Source organism: Sinocyclocheilus grahami, unplaced genomic scaffold (genome assembly GCF_001515645.1).
Source record: "Sinocyclocheilus grahami isolate Dianchi unplaced genomic scaffold, SAMN03320097.WGS_v1.1 scaffold514.1, whole genome shotgun sequence".
NCBI lineage: Eukaryota > Metazoa > Chordata > Actinopteri > Cypriniformes > Cyprinidae > Sinocyclocheilus > Sinocyclocheilus grahami.
Window position 1 is genome coordinate 292,395 of NW_015505693.1, and position 21,046 is coordinate 313,440.

The 21,046-nt window shown below is 33.5% G+C and overlaps 2 protein-coding genes across 5 annotated transcripts in view; one reads left to right on the top strand and one right to left on the bottom strand.

Moving 5' to 3' along the window:
- The window catches only part of LOC107554810 (myocyte-specific enhancer factor 2B-like), a 16,749-nt gene extending 3,094 nt beyond the window's left edge, over positions 1-13,655 (top strand). Inside the window, exons 1-9 of one of the 3 annotated variants that reach the window (XM_016237427.1) lie at positions 722-759; positions 2,612-2,693; positions 3,664-3,867; positions 5,636-5,758; positions 5,839-6,019; positions 10,595-10,758; positions 12,694-12,790; positions 12,988-13,090; positions 13,280-13,655. In XM_016237427.1, coding sequence (XP_016092913.1) covers positions 2,640-2,693; positions 3,664-3,867; positions 5,636-5,758; positions 5,839-6,019; positions 10,595-10,758; positions 12,694-12,790; positions 12,988-13,090; positions 13,280-13,616 — 1,263 coding nt within the window. In that variant the 5' untranslated portion in view covers positions 722-759; positions 2,612-2,639 and the 3' untranslated portion in view covers positions 13,617-13,655. Of the gene's footprint in view, positions 1-721; positions 760-2,611; positions 2,694-3,663; positions 3,868-5,635; positions 5,759-5,838; positions 6,020-10,594; positions 10,759-12,693; positions 12,791-12,987; positions 13,091-13,279 lie in introns of those variants that run through there. The other 2 variants (XM_016237426.1, XM_016237429.1) reach the window with 2 other exon arrangements.
- Positions 13,656-17,515: 3,860 nt separating this feature from the next.
- LOC107554814 (transmembrane protein 161A-like) overlaps positions 17,516-21,046 on the bottom strand; it is a 7,999-nt gene continuing 4,468 nt past the window's right edge. For both annotated transcript variants that reach the window (XM_016237434.1, XM_016237435.1), the window contains exons 10-12: positions 19,371-19,545; positions 19,168-19,264; positions 17,516-18,312 (exon numbers count right to left, since the gene is read on the bottom strand). In XM_016237434.1, the coding sequence (XP_016092920.1) occupies positions 18,017-18,312; positions 19,168-19,264; positions 19,371-19,545 (568 nt within the window). In that variant the 3' untranslated portion in view covers positions 17,516-18,016. The remainder of the gene's footprint in view (positions 18,313-19,167; positions 19,265-19,370; positions 19,546-21,046) is intronic.

The window sequence follows — 21,046 nt, forward strand, 5'->3', positions numbered from 1 at the left end:
GATAGATAGAAAAAAGCTTAACTATTTTAAGTTTTGTCAAATTGGTGGTGGATTCAAATTAATTTTTTAATGATTTAATTAATAGGAAAATATATGATTTTTAGAAATGGTCCACCTCTGAAATTAACTGTCAGTGGGGCGTAAGCAGATCAATTAAAATGTATAAATTCCAGGCAGTTTGACCTTTTGTTTGCTTGCTATTTCTCATCAAGCCACCATCGGTGTGTTTCAAATGAGATCATATAAATTTGCCACTAATTCGCCAGAACTAAAAAAAACATTGTTATGAATGGCTGAGTGTATTGGGCATGATGTTTCTGTCTGTGGTTGTCTCTACTATAGCATCACCAATCAGTTTGTTGATTAGTCTCCCAAAACCTGACTTAAAGCTCAAAACAACAACAAAACATTGTAATGATGCTTATAGTCGCATTGGTTTGCGAGCAAAGGCATTCACAAATTTGAGGAACTTAGCCCAACACGTTGTTTGGTGATAGTGATCTTGTCACAAATGCTTCTCACTTCCTCGCATTACATTTATATCTCATGACCAACTGCCCGACAGTGATGCAGGCCACCTGTCAAAGCCTTTTAGGTGTGTGTGTCTGTGCATGGAGAATATCATAGCCTACTGGTATTGTCTTTATATGGTTATAATGGCACAAAACAAGGATTCCTCCACTTGTCCGTCTGTGTGCCAAGGGGAGGGTGTGAGGGCAACGGGCACTCATGGATCGTGGGAACAGCATCACTCTCTCCGTAAACCACTGGCTTTGAGATTTTAAAAATAGATGAGGTTACATATGCCTAATATGAGAGAAAAAAGCATAGCTGAAGTCCCGGGGCTTTTACATTAGCGGTTAGCCACCAAGCTAACAAAACATACTAATTTATAGATTGTTTGTTTTTTATAGTAATTTATAGTTAATACTATAGTGTTTTTGAACCATACTATAGTAAAGTACTTGAATTAATTTGTTGTGGTAATTCTATAGCTGCTGTAGTAATATAACAACTATAGTAATATAAACAAATATATTATACACATTTCTTTACGTTTGTGTGTTGCTCGGCAACCACTTTGTTGAAACCACAACTGTTTCTGAGGAACTACATTGTTTGGTGGAAGAATACTGTTTTTATTAATATCATTACATGTTATTTGCTTATTTTTATTCTGTGAAACCTTACTGCGTATATGGAATAACCATTTTATAAAAGCAATAAGCCCCGTGAAGCCATGGTTTACAGTGAATTTATAACAGCTAAGGGGGTTTAACGCCACTTCGCGTCGTACCTAACAACGCCCCTTAGCTGTTATATATTCACTGTAAACCACAGCTTCACGGGGCTTATTGTTTTAATATATACAGCATAATACACTTTATTATAGTATGGTTCAAAAACACTATAGTATTTACTATAAAGTACAATAGTATTTTTTTCATGGGGAAGGAGTAGGTCTGAAAGATGGGATTGATAGCTAATACATTAGCAAAGCCAAATATATGATTGTATTTCACTGATTTATGGCCTGATATTACTGGCCTATGTGAAAATTGTAAGTCAAATGAAGCTACAAGCTTAGCGTACATACCAGAGGTCTTGATTTTTGCAGTTTTTGCAATGAATTGTGGTTATTATCGACATCAGATAAGCGTCATTCTTGTTTAGAAACATGAAGATATTTTCTACTGAAGGTTTTTTGCTTTCTATGTCAGCTACTGGAATCTCAATGCTGTTTAATGCAGCAAACAGCTTAGCAGATTCTAGCTACAATGCCGTAACTTAGCAAAATGTTAGCTACTAGCAATTTCTAGTCATTCTAGTGTGACTTCACTATCAAATGTGCATGAAAATAGCAAAGCAGATGTGCTGAGTGGAGAATTTTAATGTTATTTGAAGCCAAAAATAAAATGAAGTGTTAGCTTTAGCTACTAGCATTTTACTAGGCGACTGATGTCCCTCAACCAAGTGACTGATGTCCCTCAACCAGGAAACTTTACATAACCCCCCTAAGATCAACTGTTGGTGTCCGTTTCGCTCATGGGAGAACAGGGGGTGGACAGGAACTTTCCCTTCATCGAAACTCACTATTATTCTAAGTGCGGATGTAACGCTAATGCTAACTTTACTCTACCTTTAAATGGAGATGACATATTTTTAACCCGTGCCCTGTGGAAATGCTCATGTTTGTGTTGGGATAACCCAGACTGCGGGGGTGTTAGCCTGTGCGCCCGGGTTAACTTTATTCCCTACTGACCCTCTGGAGGGTATAAGTACACAAACGGCTGGTAGTTGGTATTGGCTGAACACATCACACATGAGCAGTTCCCACTATATTTACAAAAGCAATACATATACTGATGTTACTGCAGCAATATGACTGGCAATGAATTGTGAACTGATGTGCACATATATTTCATTATATATATATAGCAATATATAATATGTATATTTTATATTATTTTATATATTATATATTAAATGTTATTTGTTAATTATAATATTATTTTTTTATTTTATATTATGCTGTAAAAAGTGTAAACAAATAAAAATGACACACATTCTACTACTAAATTAAATTTTTCCATCTGTCCTGCTGATTCAGGAAAAACCCGCTCCGAGCACAAAGCATCATGGGGCGGAAGAAAATACAGATCTCTCGGATTCTTGACCAGCGAAATCGACAGGTTTGTACTTGTTTAATTTCATGCTGTTAAAATACATGAAATGACATCCGAACATACTTTGTTTCTATAATATAGACTTTTTTTGTTTGTTTGAAACTGAATATGTAAGGCGAGTTTGATTTTAGCAATTAGGATTTGATTGGTGGATGTTATCCTGTATTATTATCAGTGACCTTTTTTGATTTCACCCACACGGAAACAATATTTAAAACAATATTTAAAACAATATTTAAAACAATATTTAATTTTGATCAGTATGTTTTGGTAACACTTTAGTATAGGGACCCATTCTCACTATTAACGAGTTGCTTATTAGCATGCCTATTATTAATATATTGTCTGTTTATTAGTTTATTAGTACAGCACATATACTGTGCTTTCTGTTCCCAATACCTAAACTTAACAACTACCTTACTAACTATTAATAAGCAGCAAATTAGGAGTTTATTGAGGCAAAGTCATAGTTAATGGTTTATTAATAGTGAGAATTGGACCTTAAAATAAACTGTGACTGTTTTTTTTTAATGTACAACATTATGAAAACAACTTTTTTCAGCTGCACTGATCAGTTTTGCATAATAAAACCAAGGACGTTTCCATTGATTTTGATTTCATGTTGTATATTAATCTATATATCTTTATTGTTCATATATCTGACAAAAGAATGGGGCTTGCTTACTTTTAGACCACCAGGGACTAAATTATGTAATGTTTTCACACCTTTGCCATTCTCACACAAAAATCAACGGTAGACGGTAGACTTTTGCTCTACACCAGAATGTGATATTTTAATCCAGGGCAAAAGACCTCGAGGTGTGAAACATGGGCTTTGGTATGGGGCGAAGACAACGTATGTCCAAAAAAAGACTCCAAAACGATACACAGCGTGAGAAGTCAAACCATTATAGCTTTGTGGCATCTATCAGAAGTTTCTGTAACAATAGTCCTGTGGTTTGTTCTCTTCTTCAAGGTGACATTTACCAAGCGCAAATTTGGTCTGATGAAAAAGGCCTACGAGCTGAGCGTGTTGTGCGACTGCGAGATCGCTCTTATCATCTTCAACAGCACTAACCGTCTTTTCCAGTACGCCAGCACCGATATGGACAAAGTGCTGTTAAAGTACACCGAATACAGCGAACCTCACGAGAGCCGCACAAACACTGACATACTGGAGGTACATACCAAATCCCTTCTGAAGTGTGTTCATTATTAGTATGTTACCAAATCAGATGAGCTACCGCTACGGTTTTACTGTGCTTGATATAATTGTAACATAACCAATGTCCCACAAAATGAAGCTGGAGATGTTTTGCCCTGAACATCATATAGATATACCTTTTGAATTTCATTCAAATAGTTTTATTCAGCAAATGATGCTTTAAATTGATCAAAAGTGACAGTAAAGACATTTGAAAGGTCACAAAGTTTTCTGTTTCAAAGTAAATGCTGTTCTTTTGAACTTTCTATTCATCAAAGTGTTCTGGAAAAAATGTGCACATTTTGCACAAAAATATTAAGCAGCATAACTGTTTTCAACATTGATAATAATAATAATAATAATAATAAAAGCATCAAATCAGCATATTAGAATGATTTCTGAAGGATCATGTGGCAATGAAGACTGCATAAATGATGCTTTTGCATCACAGAAATAAATTACATTTTAAAATATAACACATTCAAAATTGTAAAAATATTTCATAATATAAATTTTTTTACTATATTATGATCAAATAAATGCAAACCTTGGTGAGCACAAGAGACTTCTTTCTTTCTCTCTTTATATATGTGTGTATATATATATATATATATATATACACACACACTACCGGTCAAAAGTTTTGGATCAGAACGATTTTTAATGTTTATTACAGGAATTTCTTATGCTCATCAAGGCTGCATTTATTTGGTCAAAAATACAGGAAAAAATGTAATATTGTGGAATATTATTATGATGTAAAATAAAAATTTTCTACTTTAATATACATTAAAATGTAATTTATTGCTGTGATACAAAGCTGAATTTTCAGCATCATTACTCCAGTCTTCAGTGTCACATGATCCTTCAGAAATCATACTAATATGCTGATTTATTATCAGTGCTGAAAACTGTTGTGCTGCTTTATATTTTTTTGGAACCTGTGATACTTTTTCCCCCAGGATTCTTTGATGAATTAAAAAGTTAAAAACAAGCGCATTTATTTAAAATAGAATTTTTTTCTAACAATATACACTACAGTTCAAAAGTTTGGGGTCAGTCAATTTTGAATCTTTCTTTTTTTGAAAGAAATTAAAACTTTTATTCAGCAAGGATATGTTAAATTGTCAAGAAGTGATAGCAAAGATTTATATTGTTAGAAAAGGTTTATATTTTGAATAAATGATGTTCTTTTTAACGTTTTATTCATCAAAGAATCCTGAAAAAAGTATCGCAGTTTGCCAACATTGATAATTCTAATAATAAATCAGCATATTAGAATGATTTCTGAAGGATCATGTGACACTTTATACTGGAGTAATGGCTGATGGAAATTCAGCTTTGATCACAGCAATAAATTATGTTTTAAAAGATATTAAAATAGAAACCATTATTTTATATTGTAATAACGTTTTGCAAGATTACAGTTTTTTTCTGTATTTTTGATCAAATAAATGCAGGCTTGATGAGCATAAGAGCCTTCTACATGACTTACTGATCCCAAACTTTTGACCGGTAGTGTATATATATATATGTGTGTGTGATTTTTATTTATTTGTTTTTCATTACAAATAGTTTGTTTCATTAGAGAACTGAGTATCATATCATAATGAGCTGTGGTGCTCATATGAGTGATGGAGGTTGGAATTCAGTCAATGTTATGTCCTGATCCAATTTTTCCTCCTTCACCCCAAATTCTCTCTTTTCTCCTCTCTTCCGTCCTCTTTCTCTCTGAGTGCTCCAGACTTTGAGAAGGAAAGGACTGGGGCTGGATAATTCAGAGCTCGATCAGGAAGACAGTGTGACGATGGGAACGGAGAAATACCACGACGGCATGGACCTCTCCATCGCTCGCCAACGCTATTATGTTAGTAGAATCGAAATGAGCCAAATGCCTGTGTTTATCTGACAGGAATGCCTAAAGTAATGTTATAAATCCACTCACAGGCTCCTTCGCTCCTGCCTTCGGAAGTGATGGCTGCAAGTCCTGAAAACGGCTACAGCAACTCCTCCAATCCAAACCAAGGTTCCCATCGGACTCTGTCCTACAAACCTTTGTGTACCAGACCGGGCTCAACCGGTTCTGTCAGCTCCAACACCCATCCGGCTCTCATGGGGCCACATGCAGGTAAGTAAGGTCCATGTTGTTTTAAATGGCCAAGACATTTCCAAATATTTGTTAACACGACTAGGCTTATCCTTCACTATTAAAATAAAGGCTATATTAAAAGGTACACTATGTAACGTTTACGTAGTAAACATAGTATGTAACATAGTAACATAGTATGTAACGCCCTCTAGCTGTTGAAGCATTAAAACGGCAAGTTATTTGAAAAGGAACATTGTTATGATAATTTCTGTAAGTGAGAGGTTATTCATATTATTGTTATTACGTAAGTGTTATTGTTATTATTAAACATTGTGTTGTGAACCTTGTCAATACACAGCAGATGTGATGCTATGCAAACTATGTTGATTCACAGGGTTGGGATGGTTACTTTTCAAATGTATTCTGTTGCAGTTACAAATTACTTCATCAAAAAAGTATCACGTAATCTGATTACTTTTGGATTCCTTTTAGTGACATATGTAAATAAAGTCAAAAAATCAATATCTAAGTACTTTTATTTAACTATGACTTTAAAATTAAAACTAATAAAGATATTATCTAGATATTACAGCCCGTGTATATATATATATATATATATATATATATATATATATATATATATATACAGTATATATAAGGTTATGCAGACATCTAGTGGCTATACAGTTTAATATTGCAGTTTTATTTTTATTAGGCTATTGTTATGTTTTTTTCTTTAACATGTAGCCTACAAGTAAAAATATAGTTTATACACAACATTAAAAAAATTACACCATATAAATATTAGTCTATTTTAAAATAAGCCTACATGTCGAAATGCATGTGAAATGCTGTGATCTTTCTTTATTTCAATGACTGATCCGGGGTGTGTGGACTTAATTTCTACATTTTCCAGCTCTTTTTTCACTAGAAAACTTACACACAAATGCAGTCAAGCACACGATGGAATTTTAAATCCCTAACAAACACAAAATTTTAGCTAACATGATGATTTCCGTGCTAGTCGTACCTGCAAATGTTCAAGTTGGTTGAGTATTCTTTGTTAAAGCAAGAGTCTTCATGCATAGCTTATGCTGTACAACTATGTTATTTCCTTTATCCTTTTTGAAGACAAAATAACTGTGAAATTTCCAGACATGAAAACGTTTTTCCCAGCAGGAAGCATCGTAATTAACTGTAGCGGCGTCTTATCCCTCGTTTGAGTAGAATAATTGTAGACGGGTTTTATTTGCACACGCACCAGCAGGCGGCTCACGTGAGTCAACAGAACCAGGAACTACTGTATGATAAAGCAATGCTAAATATAGCGTTATGTCAAAAAACAAATTTATTGAATTTTAAATTAAACAAATGTAATTCTGATAGTGTTCCCACTTTTTACAAAATGTAACTGTAATCTGAATACTTTGTTTTTTGATGTAACTGTAACGGATTACAGTTACTAGATTTTTATATCCTGATTACGTAACGCCGTTACATGTATTCCGTTACTCCCCAAGCCTGTTGATTCATGATTTATTATGGGTACTGTCGCTTTTGCTTTTTGCTTGCTTTTTTCTTTTTAGTTCACGGTTTAGTTGTTGTGGTTTCAAGCTAATTCCACTGCGAATAGCAATATGGAAGGCAGACGGGGCCAAAAGTCTTTAAACGGAATGGTTTGTTGTGTTAATGCGGCAATTTTGGATGCGTTTTTTTGTATGTGTAACTTGTATGACACTCACATTCTGGCCATGTTAAGACACACAGTTTTTACTGTGTTAAGATGATAAATTTGAACTTGTCTTTCAACGTGCACACATTCTGGTCGTGTTCGAACGTGTAATACTTTTTAAAGCAGATTTACCTTTAGATTTACTCACATATTAATCCTTTCTTTAGTTTATTGAGCCATTGCTTTACTGATATCTACTGTACTAGAGTCAATTAATTTAATGTAACAATATAAATTAAGACTTTTCTACCAGAGAAAGAATGTTGAACTAAACAACTAAAACAAATCATAAGACAGACATCACACAATATACCGATGCATTATCCCTCAAAAACAAATATAATGTGTGATTTTTGCATACGTGCCTACCAGTGTACAATTATGGCAACCTCCATGAGTAAACATGATGTCTGATGTTTGTATACATATATACTAACATACCATCATGCCACATATGCAAATATAGTCTCAAATACAGCAATTTGGTTGGCTGTTGTGCGTGTTGTCACATTCACACGGACAAACAGTGTGGTCACATTTCGCAGGTTCCATTAACGGACTTTTGGCCCGGTCCACCTTCCATATAGCAATCGCGCCTGATCTTTTGCCTTTATTTACTGATATGATGTAAACACGCACAGACTAATGATGAAAATACACCAGAAAGTTTCCTGCAAAATCCACCCTGATAACTATAAATATTAATAATTATTATAGGCCTACTGTAGTGGTTTATGGTAAAACAAAAACAAGTAATTTATGATATACTTGCAATTTCGTTAATTGTGAAAAACAAAAAAGTAACATAGTGTGGCTTTAACTACATAAACTACTGTATATGTACCGCTTAAACCATATTTCTGTGTTTTTTGGAAACCAACCACTAAAACTGTTTACCGTATCGTACTTATTATAGCCATTATCAAATGGGGTTACACAGAAAGGCAGTGGGGAACGCTCCCCGAGTGGAGTATTTTAGTACTTGCGCACAGGAAGTTCTCATATGTGAAACAGCCCACCCTCTCAACCACACACACATACAGACACATACGAAACAGTAGCTGAAGACAGAGCTGTGGTTTCTGAGCAGAATGTCACATCTGCTGGACTTTTTGATGCTGTGCCTCTTCATCTCCATATTACTATTAGCAGTGCTGCATGGGAATGTTCTGCTCAAAGCGACCTGTGGTCAGAATCCAGCGCTATAAAAGCCAGCTGAAGTGTCACTGCATCAGAATGCAGCTACTAATCGTGAGGGTAGTCTTGAAAAGGAATGAAATAGTTTGATGCAGAGGTTGACGTCCAGGTTTTTTGATGTGTGAGGATATTTCTACAATTATTGGCAGTTTTATATCCCAGGGCTTGATTTTTTACATTTTACATTAACGTAATTAATTTTTCTTGCTCAAAGGTCAAGGATTTTTTTTACCATGATTTCAACACAATTTATTTATTTACTTACTTACATTTAAACATTTATTTATTCAGACAAAAATGAAATTCCCTGAAGAAAAATATCTTTATATATTTTTTTAACTATGATCATCTAGATGAAGAGTGACAATAAATAATTCATCTCAATATTTTTTGTGTGAAAATTACTGTCTGTAATATTATTTTAATTTATAATATTCATAATATTTAATTAATAATATGTCATAAAATGTATACATTTTAAATTTATAATATTACATTAATGTATAATATTCAATATTTAGTTATTAATATTATAATGTTTAATTTATTTTAAAAATATCCATTTTATATATAATATCTTTTTTTACTATGCTTTCATTTATTTTGTGTACTTTTCGAATGCTACTTATTTATTCATTAACATACACTTAAACATTTATATATTCAGACAAAAATGAAATTCCGCGAAGAAAAATATTATTTTAAAAACTATGATAATCTAGATGATGAAGAGTGACAATAAACAATTCATTTCAATATTTTTTGAGTGAATATTACTGTCTGTCTGCTGTGACAATGTATAAAAAATTTTAACATCAAAAATGCATTTGAAAACTTGACTTAAAAAGTTGTGATGAAACATGAGATGCTATTATATATAAAAAAAAAATATTATTACATTTTTAAAACTTTTTTTTTTCATTTCCGACTAACCTGTAATTGTGCTAAATTATTTATTTTATTTATTTATTTATTACAGGGACAATGCATATTAATAAACATTTCTGTCAATATGCCAGAGTTAGCCAGAAGGCTATTTTTCACCTGCAGTCCCTAGACAGATGGTAATAGTCACCCTAAAAGAAAAGAAAATTACATATTTACATAACAATAAAACAATTACAATACATTTAGTAAAAAGTACTATTGAGCTATGATGTACAATAGAAACACAACAGACCAACAATCAGACAAACATCAGACAAATACATGAACACATACACACACACACAAAGCAAAAAAACCAACAGGGGGCAGCGAGAGCAGGTCTAGTAGGTAGCTAATGTACTGGATCTTAAATGTACTATATACGTTTAGATTTCTAATATTTATGGGGGTGAGGTTCCACTCAGTAGCAGCTCGAACAGAGAAGGCAGTTTGTGCAAACAAAACCGCTAATTTTAAATTATGCAGAATGTTTGAAAATATGATTTAATTGTGTGTATAAAGGACACATGAAATGCATTCTTTGAAAGTAGCCTTAATCGAGACATTCAGAGCCGTCACATCATGACAAGTTCACATTTATCAGCAAAATGTGTTTCCAGGTGTCAAGCTAGATAGTGAATAAACGCCATCTGAGAAGGAAAACTTCTCCTTTCAGTGAAAGATAGAGAGAGTGAGAGAGAGAAACTGAAAAAATCATTTCAACCACATCTTGTTTTTCACTTCCCACATGACTGAAGGTCTGGGCTACTCGATGTTCTCTCATGGCAACCTGAGCAGGGCCTTGGAGATGAAGACTCCGCCTCCTCTGAATATGGCCAGTGATGGACGGCGCATCGACGCTCACAGCGGACTGTGTGGAACCCGCAGTAATTTGGCCAATGCTGTGAGAGAGTCTACAAAAGTACTCACTCGTACACTGAAATGACTGTTTTGTCACCATACAGAACTTTACGTCACTCTACTTAACTTTAGTACAGAGGAAGAGGCAGCTGTACCTTTATTTCCTGCTGACACTTATATCAGTGTTTTATAGATAAATCATTGACAGTCACTATAAAATGCGTAAGAGAGCAGTTGCTCATGTACATTTAAATGTAATTATTGATGAAAATATATGATATAAAGTTTTATGACATTTCTAAATATAGACGTTTCATAATAGAGAACAATGAAGTATTCATTTATAATGTTAAGAATGAACATTATTTGACACATTTTGTTATACATTAAAGTATAATGTACATTTTCATATTATTATTAAATAAAGTACGTACTATATTCATAATGTTATTTTTTCATATCAATTTAGAAATGATTGTATTTATGAAAATAATTATATGAGTTAAAGTTTTAAATTAGTGCTGTCAAACGATTAATCGTGATTAATCGCATCCAAAATTAAAGTTTTTGTTTCCATAATATATGTGTGTGTACCATGTACATTTATTATGTATATATAAAGACACACACATACAGTATATATATTGACAATATTTACATGTATATATTTATATTAATATAATTTATATTATATATAAATATATTTAATATTAAAAAAAAATCTTAAATATATACATGCATGTGTGTGTATTTATATATACATAATAAACATACAAAGTACACACACATATATTATGTAAACAAAAACTTTTATTTTGGATGCGATTAATCGCGATTAATCGTTTGGCAGCACTATTTTAAATATAGACATTTAATAATTAAGACATTTAATTTATAATAGTAATGTTTGTCATATCAGTTTTATATATTATATTATATTATATTATCATTAGTTCATAAAAATATAATGTCTATATATAATACTGAGATTTTTTTTCGTTTGTCCAGTATCTAATGATGTGATATATAATGTAGCAATATATTATAACTTTAAGTCATTATATTATATTATTAATTTCTTAAATAATATTATATCAATTTATAATATTCATTTTTGTCATATCCATTGTATATTATATTATAATTCTTCAAAGTACATACTATAATATAATATGAATTTATAATATTAATATCGATTATCGATTTTATAAATTGTTGTATTTATGAAAATATAGGATTTTTATGAGTTTTATGAGATTTCTAAATATATGTATTTATATATACATAATAAATATACAAAGTACACACACATATATTATGTAAACAAAAACTTTTATTTTGGATGCGATTAATCGCGATTAATCGTTTGGCAGCACTATTTTAAATATAGACATTTAATAATTAAGACATTTAATTTATAATAGTAATGTTTGTCATATCAGTTTTATATATTATATTATATTATATTATCATTAGTTCATAAAAATATAATGTCTATATATAATACTGAGATTTTTTTTCGTTTGTCCAGTATCTAATGATGTGATATATAATGTAGCAATATATTATAACTTTAAGTCATTATATTATATTATTAATTTCTTAAATAATATTATATCAATTTATAATATTCATTTTTGTCATATCCATTGTATATTATATTATAATTCTTCAAAGTACATACTATAATATAATATGAATTTATAATATTAATATCGATTATCGATTTTATAAATTGTTGTATTTATGAAAATATAGGATTTTTATGAGTTTTATGAGATTTCTAAATATAGTCATTTCATAATATTACATAATGTAGAATTAATTTATATTATTAATATTTGTTATATACATTTATATATACATTTTTATAAATCATTATAATATATAATATTATATTATTCATTAAAGTAAATATAACATTATGATATTGATATTTATTGTACTGATAACTTTGTCATTATTTATATTTTCTTTTCCTTTGGTTCCCATCAAGAGAGCACTCTATCAGAGTATGCATGCTGGGGGCCACATGATGGCGATGGGGAAGACAGGCTTACTCGGACACAGTCTGGGCAACTACGGGGCCTCAGGTGGGGGCCCAATCCTTATTCAGAGCACTTTCTGCAAAATTATAATACAGGGACAAAAATACTGTCATGCGACATTGTGCATGTTACACGTTTTACAAATAATTCTGTTTAACAACAAAACATCAGTGTGCAAAATGAAAATGTATTCATATATTCTCTGCTTAAAAGGAAGCACTAATAGTCAGTGTCTGTTTCAGAATACAGCCACCCCAGCTACACCATGGGTTTTCAACGCAATTCTATGAATACCTGGCAACCTTTGTCTCATCAGGACACCCACCAGTCCATGATCAGCCCTGGGTGAGAAATGTCTTACCATGCATATTAATCATAGATTATATAATACATCAGCATATGAAAATAGACTTTATTTTTTATGTATTTTATTTTTACATTTATATTTTATTTAATTTATGTTTAATTATAATTATTTATAACTATTTCTGACACTCAAATGTCTGCGTATCATGTTCATGTCACTGTCCACAGGATGGCATCAGGAGGAAACTGTTCATACCCGTCCCAGTGCTCCTCCCCTTCCTCGCCGCCACACCCCTCCCTCAACCTTTGCATCAAATCAGAGCGCACCTCTCCAGAGCACATGCTGTCAGCCACGTCCCCCGGCCATCACATGCTGCAGCATTCACCAATGGAAGAGCCCAAAGCCACCAGCTGCCCTCCATCAGAGGAATACTCAGCTTTGGAGAGGGACGAGATGCAGAAGAGTGGTTACTCTGGCCATCATGGCCCAAACAGAGAACCTGGAGAGGGGAAAAGCCACCAGCCTCTGAAGCAACCTGACGCCAGTAATGGATGGATAAGATAATTGCCACAACCTTTTCTTTTCATTTCTTAAAGGAATAGTTCACCCAGAAATGAAAATTTGCTGAACATTTACTCACCCTCAGACCATGCGAGATGTAGGCTAGATGAGTTTTTTTTCTTCATCAGAACAGATTTGGAGAATTTCAGCATTGCATCACTTGTTCAGCAATGGATCCTCTGCAGGGAATGGGTGCCGTCAGAATGAGAGTCCAAACAGCTGATAAAAACATCTCAATAATGCACAAATAATCCACACGACTCGAGTTTATAAATTAACATCTTGTAATGTGAAAAGTTGCTTGTTTGTTTAAAAAAATAATAATAATAACTTAAAAACAGTGCTTCTGGCCAAAATATGAGTCTGTTCTCCAGTGAAAAAGTCCATCCCCTGTTGTCCTCTTACATCAGAATCCACTGATTTCTTTAGAACTGTTTTGGAGTGTTTTCACTTGTAAACGTTGCTTTATCTGTGCATATTTGTCTCCTGATTCAGATGAGGCAACAGTGGAGAAAGCAATATTATGGGTTAGAGGGACTGGTATTTTAGCCAGAAGCAAAAAGGTTTGAAATTAAAAACTTCTTGTTGGATTTGTTTAGAAACATGCAGCTTTTCACTTCACAAGACATTAATTGATGGACTGGAGTCGTGTGGATTACTTGTGGATTATTGTGATGTTTTTATCAGCTGTTTGGACTCTCATTCTGACGGCACCCATTCACTGCAGAGGATCCATTGGTGAGCAAGAGACGTTATGCTACATTTCTTAATTTTTTGTCAATATTTAAAAAAATTATCATTTAAATTGGGAGATGGTATCTTCATTTTTCAAAAAGAAACATGCATCATATTCCTCATTAATATAAAATTCTTCAAGTTTAAATACACATAAACATAAATCTTGTTTTTATTAATCAGAATTAGTCATTTTTTTATTAATACTATCACTTCACCAGAGCAGCATTCACATCAGTGCTGACCCTGTTTAGAAATGTGATTCCTGTTTTTCCTCACATAGTGTAAATTACTGTAGAGTCATAAATGATTTTCATGTAAATGATCTTCACTCAGGACAGACTGCTTTTCTACTTTCAAACCAAAGGGGGTTTTTTTGGAGAAAAAAATAGAAAACAATGTTGTCTTGATAATACGTAAAATTTATTTGCATTATTTCTGGCATTACCTATATATTATGTAATATTTTTTTTTCTTTGCTTATGTTTTTCACTTGTGCTTGCGTTATCAGTTTGTGTGATTGATGCACACCATCACTATCTTCCTGAAGTATTGTCAGTTGAAGTTTGTTATAATGGCCCCAAGAGAGCGGCACATAAACATATCATGCATCTGAATGCTTCTTGTTGACATGACATGTTGTAGCCTAACCTGTATTTTATAATGAATAAATAATTGCAGTGGTACATCTTGAGTAGTGTGCCATTTGTTAAGGCATATCGGTGTATAAGGGCATCCATCATTCACCAACACTTTCCATTTCTTAAATCAGTGGTTCTCAACCATGCACTTGGGGCCCACTAGATGGCCTCAGTGAGCTTTCTTATTTACCTAAATATACTGACTTAAACGTAATGATTTAAAAGTATTATAAGAGGTAGTTGTAATAGAATTACTTTAAAATGGTCAAACAAGCACGACTTGAGCGCTAAATTAACCAATAAGCATTTTCTTTATTAGTTGTATGCAATGAGGTGATGATTCGGGGGAGTATAAAAAGAAATAAGGACCACTTCAATTAAGTTTTCACTAAAACGTGTTAGCATGTTTCCCGCCAAAAGGTAAAAGTCTACAATTCTTTGGGCACTTTCAGAGTGAAGTAGCCTACTGTAGGAACTTTGAAGTAGCATATTGGCAATTTCGTGGTATGTATTGAAGTATCATGGTATAGGTTAAGTTATACTTGTAATAACTTGACATAAAGGAAAACGAGGTTGTTAGAGTCAGCGTTTTGTGCGTTCATAAAAACTTAATTTTCACAAAAATACGTTTTCCGCAGTTTTACCCAATGAAAGACAGTTGGGAAACGTATTTTTAACGTTTCTTTGACACAAAGGTAAAACTGTTGAAAACGGTGTAGAAAGATGTATTTTAGTGTTTAATTGACTTCAAAAGTAACATTTTAAATGGCATTTTAAAGTATGTTTATCCTCGCTTTCAAATTAAACATGGCAGGAAGCCGTCTAAAAACCTTCATATGTGAGTGAAAATCTGGAATCTGAGGGTGCAAAAAAATCTAAATATTAAGAAAATCGCCTTTAAAGTTGTCCAAATGAAGTTCTTAGCAATGCATATTACTAATCAAAAATTAAGTTTTGATATATTTACGGTAGGAATTTTACAAAATATCTTCATGGAACATGATCTTTACTTAATATCCTAATGATTTTTGGCATAAAAGAAAAAACGACCATTTTGACCCATACAATGTATTGTTGGCTATTGCTACAAATATACCCCAGAGACTTAAGACTGCTTTTGTGCTCCAGGGTCACATATATTAGCGCCATTTTAAACTGCTTTTTAGCATAATGTCCTTAATAGTTTGACATATAATAACAATAAATGAACATCATCTCCAATATGGTGAAGCTCTTTAAAGTAGACAGAATGAGTGTGTTATCAGATATTCCAGCAGATCTTGTGTCTGTCAGATCGCTCCTGTTACACTACTGATTATAATCATCATCATACGATAATACAAACACTTCCGATATGCCTGCACACAATTATATTCAAATCCCATTTCTCACACACCCATCCACACCATCTTGAACCCCTTGAGCTATTAAAAAGCAGAAAATTGCCTGGAATTACCCATCTCTCTAGCTCGTCAGCACACCCTACCATACCACGGTTGAAAAGAGGGCTACAGAGGTCACGTCTGGGCAGGTCTCGGGGGGGGGCCGATGGGGCGAGTCTGCGGGACACGTCTGAATGGTCCTCGGTCCAGTCCCTATAGCAACAGTCGGGTCTCAGACTGGGCCTCCTGACAGATGCACATAATTAATGTGATTATATAGATATGTCAACCCCGTCCCCCTCCACTTCATTAAGCCAGACACGGCCTCCAGACGTGTCATCAGCCAGCCCGACGTGGGAAAAAATATCTGTCTGAGTTATTGGCTGATGAGACGTTATTGGGACAGCACCGGTCTGGTGGTGAGACAGAGGATATAGACACAAATGCACCAGGCGATTAATGAACATATACCTACAATGCCTCAAATATCCCCCCAATAACATAAGGAAATTACAATCTAAAATGTTTTATATGAGACGTGCAATTTTTTTAGATGTAACATAAAATAATTTAAAGAAGAAATATCTTTCCATAGGGCTGAAATAAGAGCACAAATGTGAATTTTATTCATAAACCAGTTATATTCCTACATACCAGCTAATAAACTAGTCAGACATATGACCATCTGACCCTTTGAATGGGACGTTGTCTGTTCTGACTGTGGAAGTCACATTTTATCAGCCATTAATCATGTCATCTTTCAGACACAACACTAAACGCTTAAGCCAGGCAATGGAGGGATATGGGTTTTGATGTTAGCAGGAGAAATGTACATTCGGTATTTATTTGTCATTTTGACATAGTCTGCCTTTTATTCATTAACATATATTGTATAAATACATAGATTCAGTTGTCTAGAAAATGGAATGCAAAAAGTTTAATTTTGTATTCATAACATTTTGCAAGTCTGTTAAACATCATGCACAGATTTGTCCATTTTCCAAACAATTCACTAGTTTTAAGAAATATTTTAGGTATTAACACTGAAAAAATAATTAGTAGTCACAGACAAATATGTATCAACTATGCAAAATAAACCAGCAATATTTGGCCATTTTGAAATTAACAGCATCATGTAAACACGTCACCAGCCATACAGCAAACAGTATTTAAAATACACCATAACATTCATCATAAAAAATTCATCCAAGGCAAAAGTACAAAATGAAATAAAATGTCATTTTTGAACAACCAAGTCCAACTGTTTTTACAGGTTTTGCACTCGACGATATTGTGCTGGTGGAACCACATCCCTGAGTTGCCAGGCCCTTACAACTGCATTTCAATGAAATGATCACCACAACTGGGGACACATGTGACGTGCCTGAAAACTTCTGAGGTAAAACGAAACAAAAATTTAGTTTTGATGAGCTTACTGATGATCTGATGAAAACCAAAACAGCTTATGCATACAGTTAAGCATCTTTGCTTTGATTGTACCAAACAAACTTTTCCACCAGGTACCGGCAAAACACAATGGGTTTAGATGAGCGTCTGTTCCGAAGAGCGTCAGATGTGTTTGTATGACTGTTCGTGTTGATGAAGAACTGGATTCAGCACAAAGAGCTTTACTTCAGGGCACTTTTCAGTTATGCATCAGATACTGGTGGAAGTAGATGCCGAACAGGCTGCTAATGAGTTGACAGGCCGCGACCCACCACGTGAGAAAGGCGAAGATGCCCCTGAAGAAAATGGGCGTGAGGACCCCGCGTAAGGAAGCGAACAGCTCGGTCAGGTGGGCTACGGTGGCCTGGATGTCCTCCTCCATGTCTTCTATATCCTCGTCGTCTTCAAGTCTGGGGGCGGGTGGAGGGGCGGTGGGAAGTATGGGAGCAGGGGTTACACCCGGAGTCTCTGCTCCAAGGCCCCATGAAAAGTCACCTGATGGGTACATTGTAATTTAAAAAAAAAATCTTATTATTGTTCTTGTTTTTTGTATTTTTTACTTGATTTTCTTTTCTTTTAAAACAATAAATAGCCTTTTAAAATCTATTGCATAATAATAATAATATTATAATATATATTAAGTAATTATATAAAATAAATTCAGATTCATTAATTTTAATAATTAATAATTTTAATCATTCGTTTGAACTAAATGTTACATATATTTAGAAAAAAATATTAAAATCTAAAATAAATATATGAAAACACATTATGAAATAATATCATCAATAATTAAAACAATAATGTTGACTAAAAAATAAATGTTTTGTAGTACATGTATAGAAATAAATAATTGTATTAGAATTTACACAAACTTATTTAACAGTCACCTGATGGGTACATTGTAAAAAAAAATTTGGGGGGGACTTTTTGTATTTCTTTCCCACTTTTTTTGTATTTTGATACATTTTTTAAAACTTTGGATTATTTTAAAACATTAAATACTCTTTTAAAAATTATTGGAAATTAAATAAAATTAAAACCAAGTATAATAATAATAATAATAATAATATAAGGAATTATATAAAGGAAATTAAGATTCATTACATTTTAATCATTAATAATTGTATTTATTAATCATTCATTTTAACTTAATGTTAAAAATATTTAGAAAAAATATTAAAATATAAAATAAATAAACACATTCTGAAATATCAATAAATTAAAACAATAATTAAAAAATAATAATGTTTTGTAGTACATATACAGAAATAAATACTTATTACAATTTTGATGTCAAATTTACATATAAACGGTTATTTAATAGTCAGTAAAAGTGTAGTGACCCACCTAAAGATTTAAGTGCCAAAGTTGAGAAAAGCACAAGCAGAATGGGTATAAGGTACTGAAGGGTGACCACAGTCAAGTAGCAGAAAACTCGTGTCACCTGCATAGAGGAGTTTAAAAACATACCATCATCGTATTTGTTACATTATTAAAGTGAATTTGTTGTAAACGGTAACACTCTGCACTTTGTCGCATTTCAGCCCCACCTTCCTCTGGATGTCAATGGCAGCGATACGCCCCGCCTCTTTCTTCATTTGCTCCACCCACTTCTGTGCCAGATTGAGATAGGCCTGCAGGTGATAGCGGGTGAGCAGTAGCCGCAAGACACACAGCACCACGATCGTCCAAAGACGCACGGAGTTGAAGGCAGAACTAGAAAGTCTGGAAAAAGACAAATATTCAAATGTAAAATAAATATAAACAAAAAAATAAATACAATCTAAAATAAATAATATAATTATTCACTTTAATAAATATATATATATATATATATGTGTGTGTGTGTGTGTAAAAACTAAGAAGATCAGCACTTTTAGAGTTTCATCCCCCTATCTAATGTGAGCATAAGTATTGGAACAGTTGCCTCACAGGTCTTTCTAAGTGATCAGCTGTGTCCTGTTGCATTCATTCTTCAGATATTAAAAGCAGGGAATGTGTCGTATCAGTTATATCCATTGCTTCTGCATTCTGAGTCTTGCATTCGATGGCGACACACACAAAACCAGGATGAAGACGAGGGAGCTGACTCTGAGAGAAAAGCAAGCAATCTGGATGCTAAAAGAAAAGAGGAAGTCAATTAAAAACAAAGGGCATGAAGAAATCAAGAGTTTGGAAACCACCGGCAACAGCAGCACCTGATAACAGACAAATCATAAAAGCTGTGAAAAAGAACCCTAAAATATGTGTCTGTAAAATCACCAACAACCTCCAGAAAGCTGGGGTGATGCTCTGACAGTCGACTGTCCGCAGGAGACTTCGACACAGAAATACAGAGGCTATACAAGATACAAACCTCTGACCAGCACCAAAAGTAGAAAGGCAAGATTAGAGTTTGCAAAAGCCTGTAGAGTTTTATGGACATATGAGACAAAGATTAACCTTTATCTAAGTGATGGGAAAGCAAAAGTGTGGAGAAAAAGGGAACTGCAGATGATCCTAAGCATACAGCCTCATCTGTAAAGCATGGTGGAGGTGGTGTCATGGTATGGGCATGCACGGCTGTCTCTGGAACAGGCCCTCTCAGTTTTAATGATGACAGCAGCAGAATGAATTTGGAAGGGTACAAAACCATCTTGGCTACCAATATTCAAGAAAATGCCACCCGACTCATCAGAAAGCACTTCACATTGCATCAGGACAATGACCCACAACACCCTGCCAGTTCAGTCAAGAAGTTTATCAGGGCAAAGAAATGTAAAGTCTTCGATTGCCTAAATCAATCTCCAGATTTAAATCTGATTGAACATGGATTTCACCAGCTGAAGAGGAGACTAAAGGCAGAAACTCCCCAACAGTTGGAATTGGCTGCATTAAAAGCTGGGAAAAGCATTTCAAAGGATGAGACCTAGAGTCTGGTGATGTCTGTGGGTCGCAGATTAGCTGCTGTGATTGCACGCAAGGGATCTGTAACTAACTAATAGCTTTTAATCTGCCTTAAATACATCTGCCTTAAATTCAACTGTTCCAATACTTATGCTCACATCAGGTAGTGGGATGAACTCTAAAAGTGCTGTCCTTTTTATTTGGTAAAACATGCGAGTTGAAACAGCTAATAATAAAATGTGACATTCTGTAGTTTTGTCAGAAATGTTATATGTATGTATATATATATATATATATATATATATATATATATACTGTGTATATTAGCGAGACGAAATTC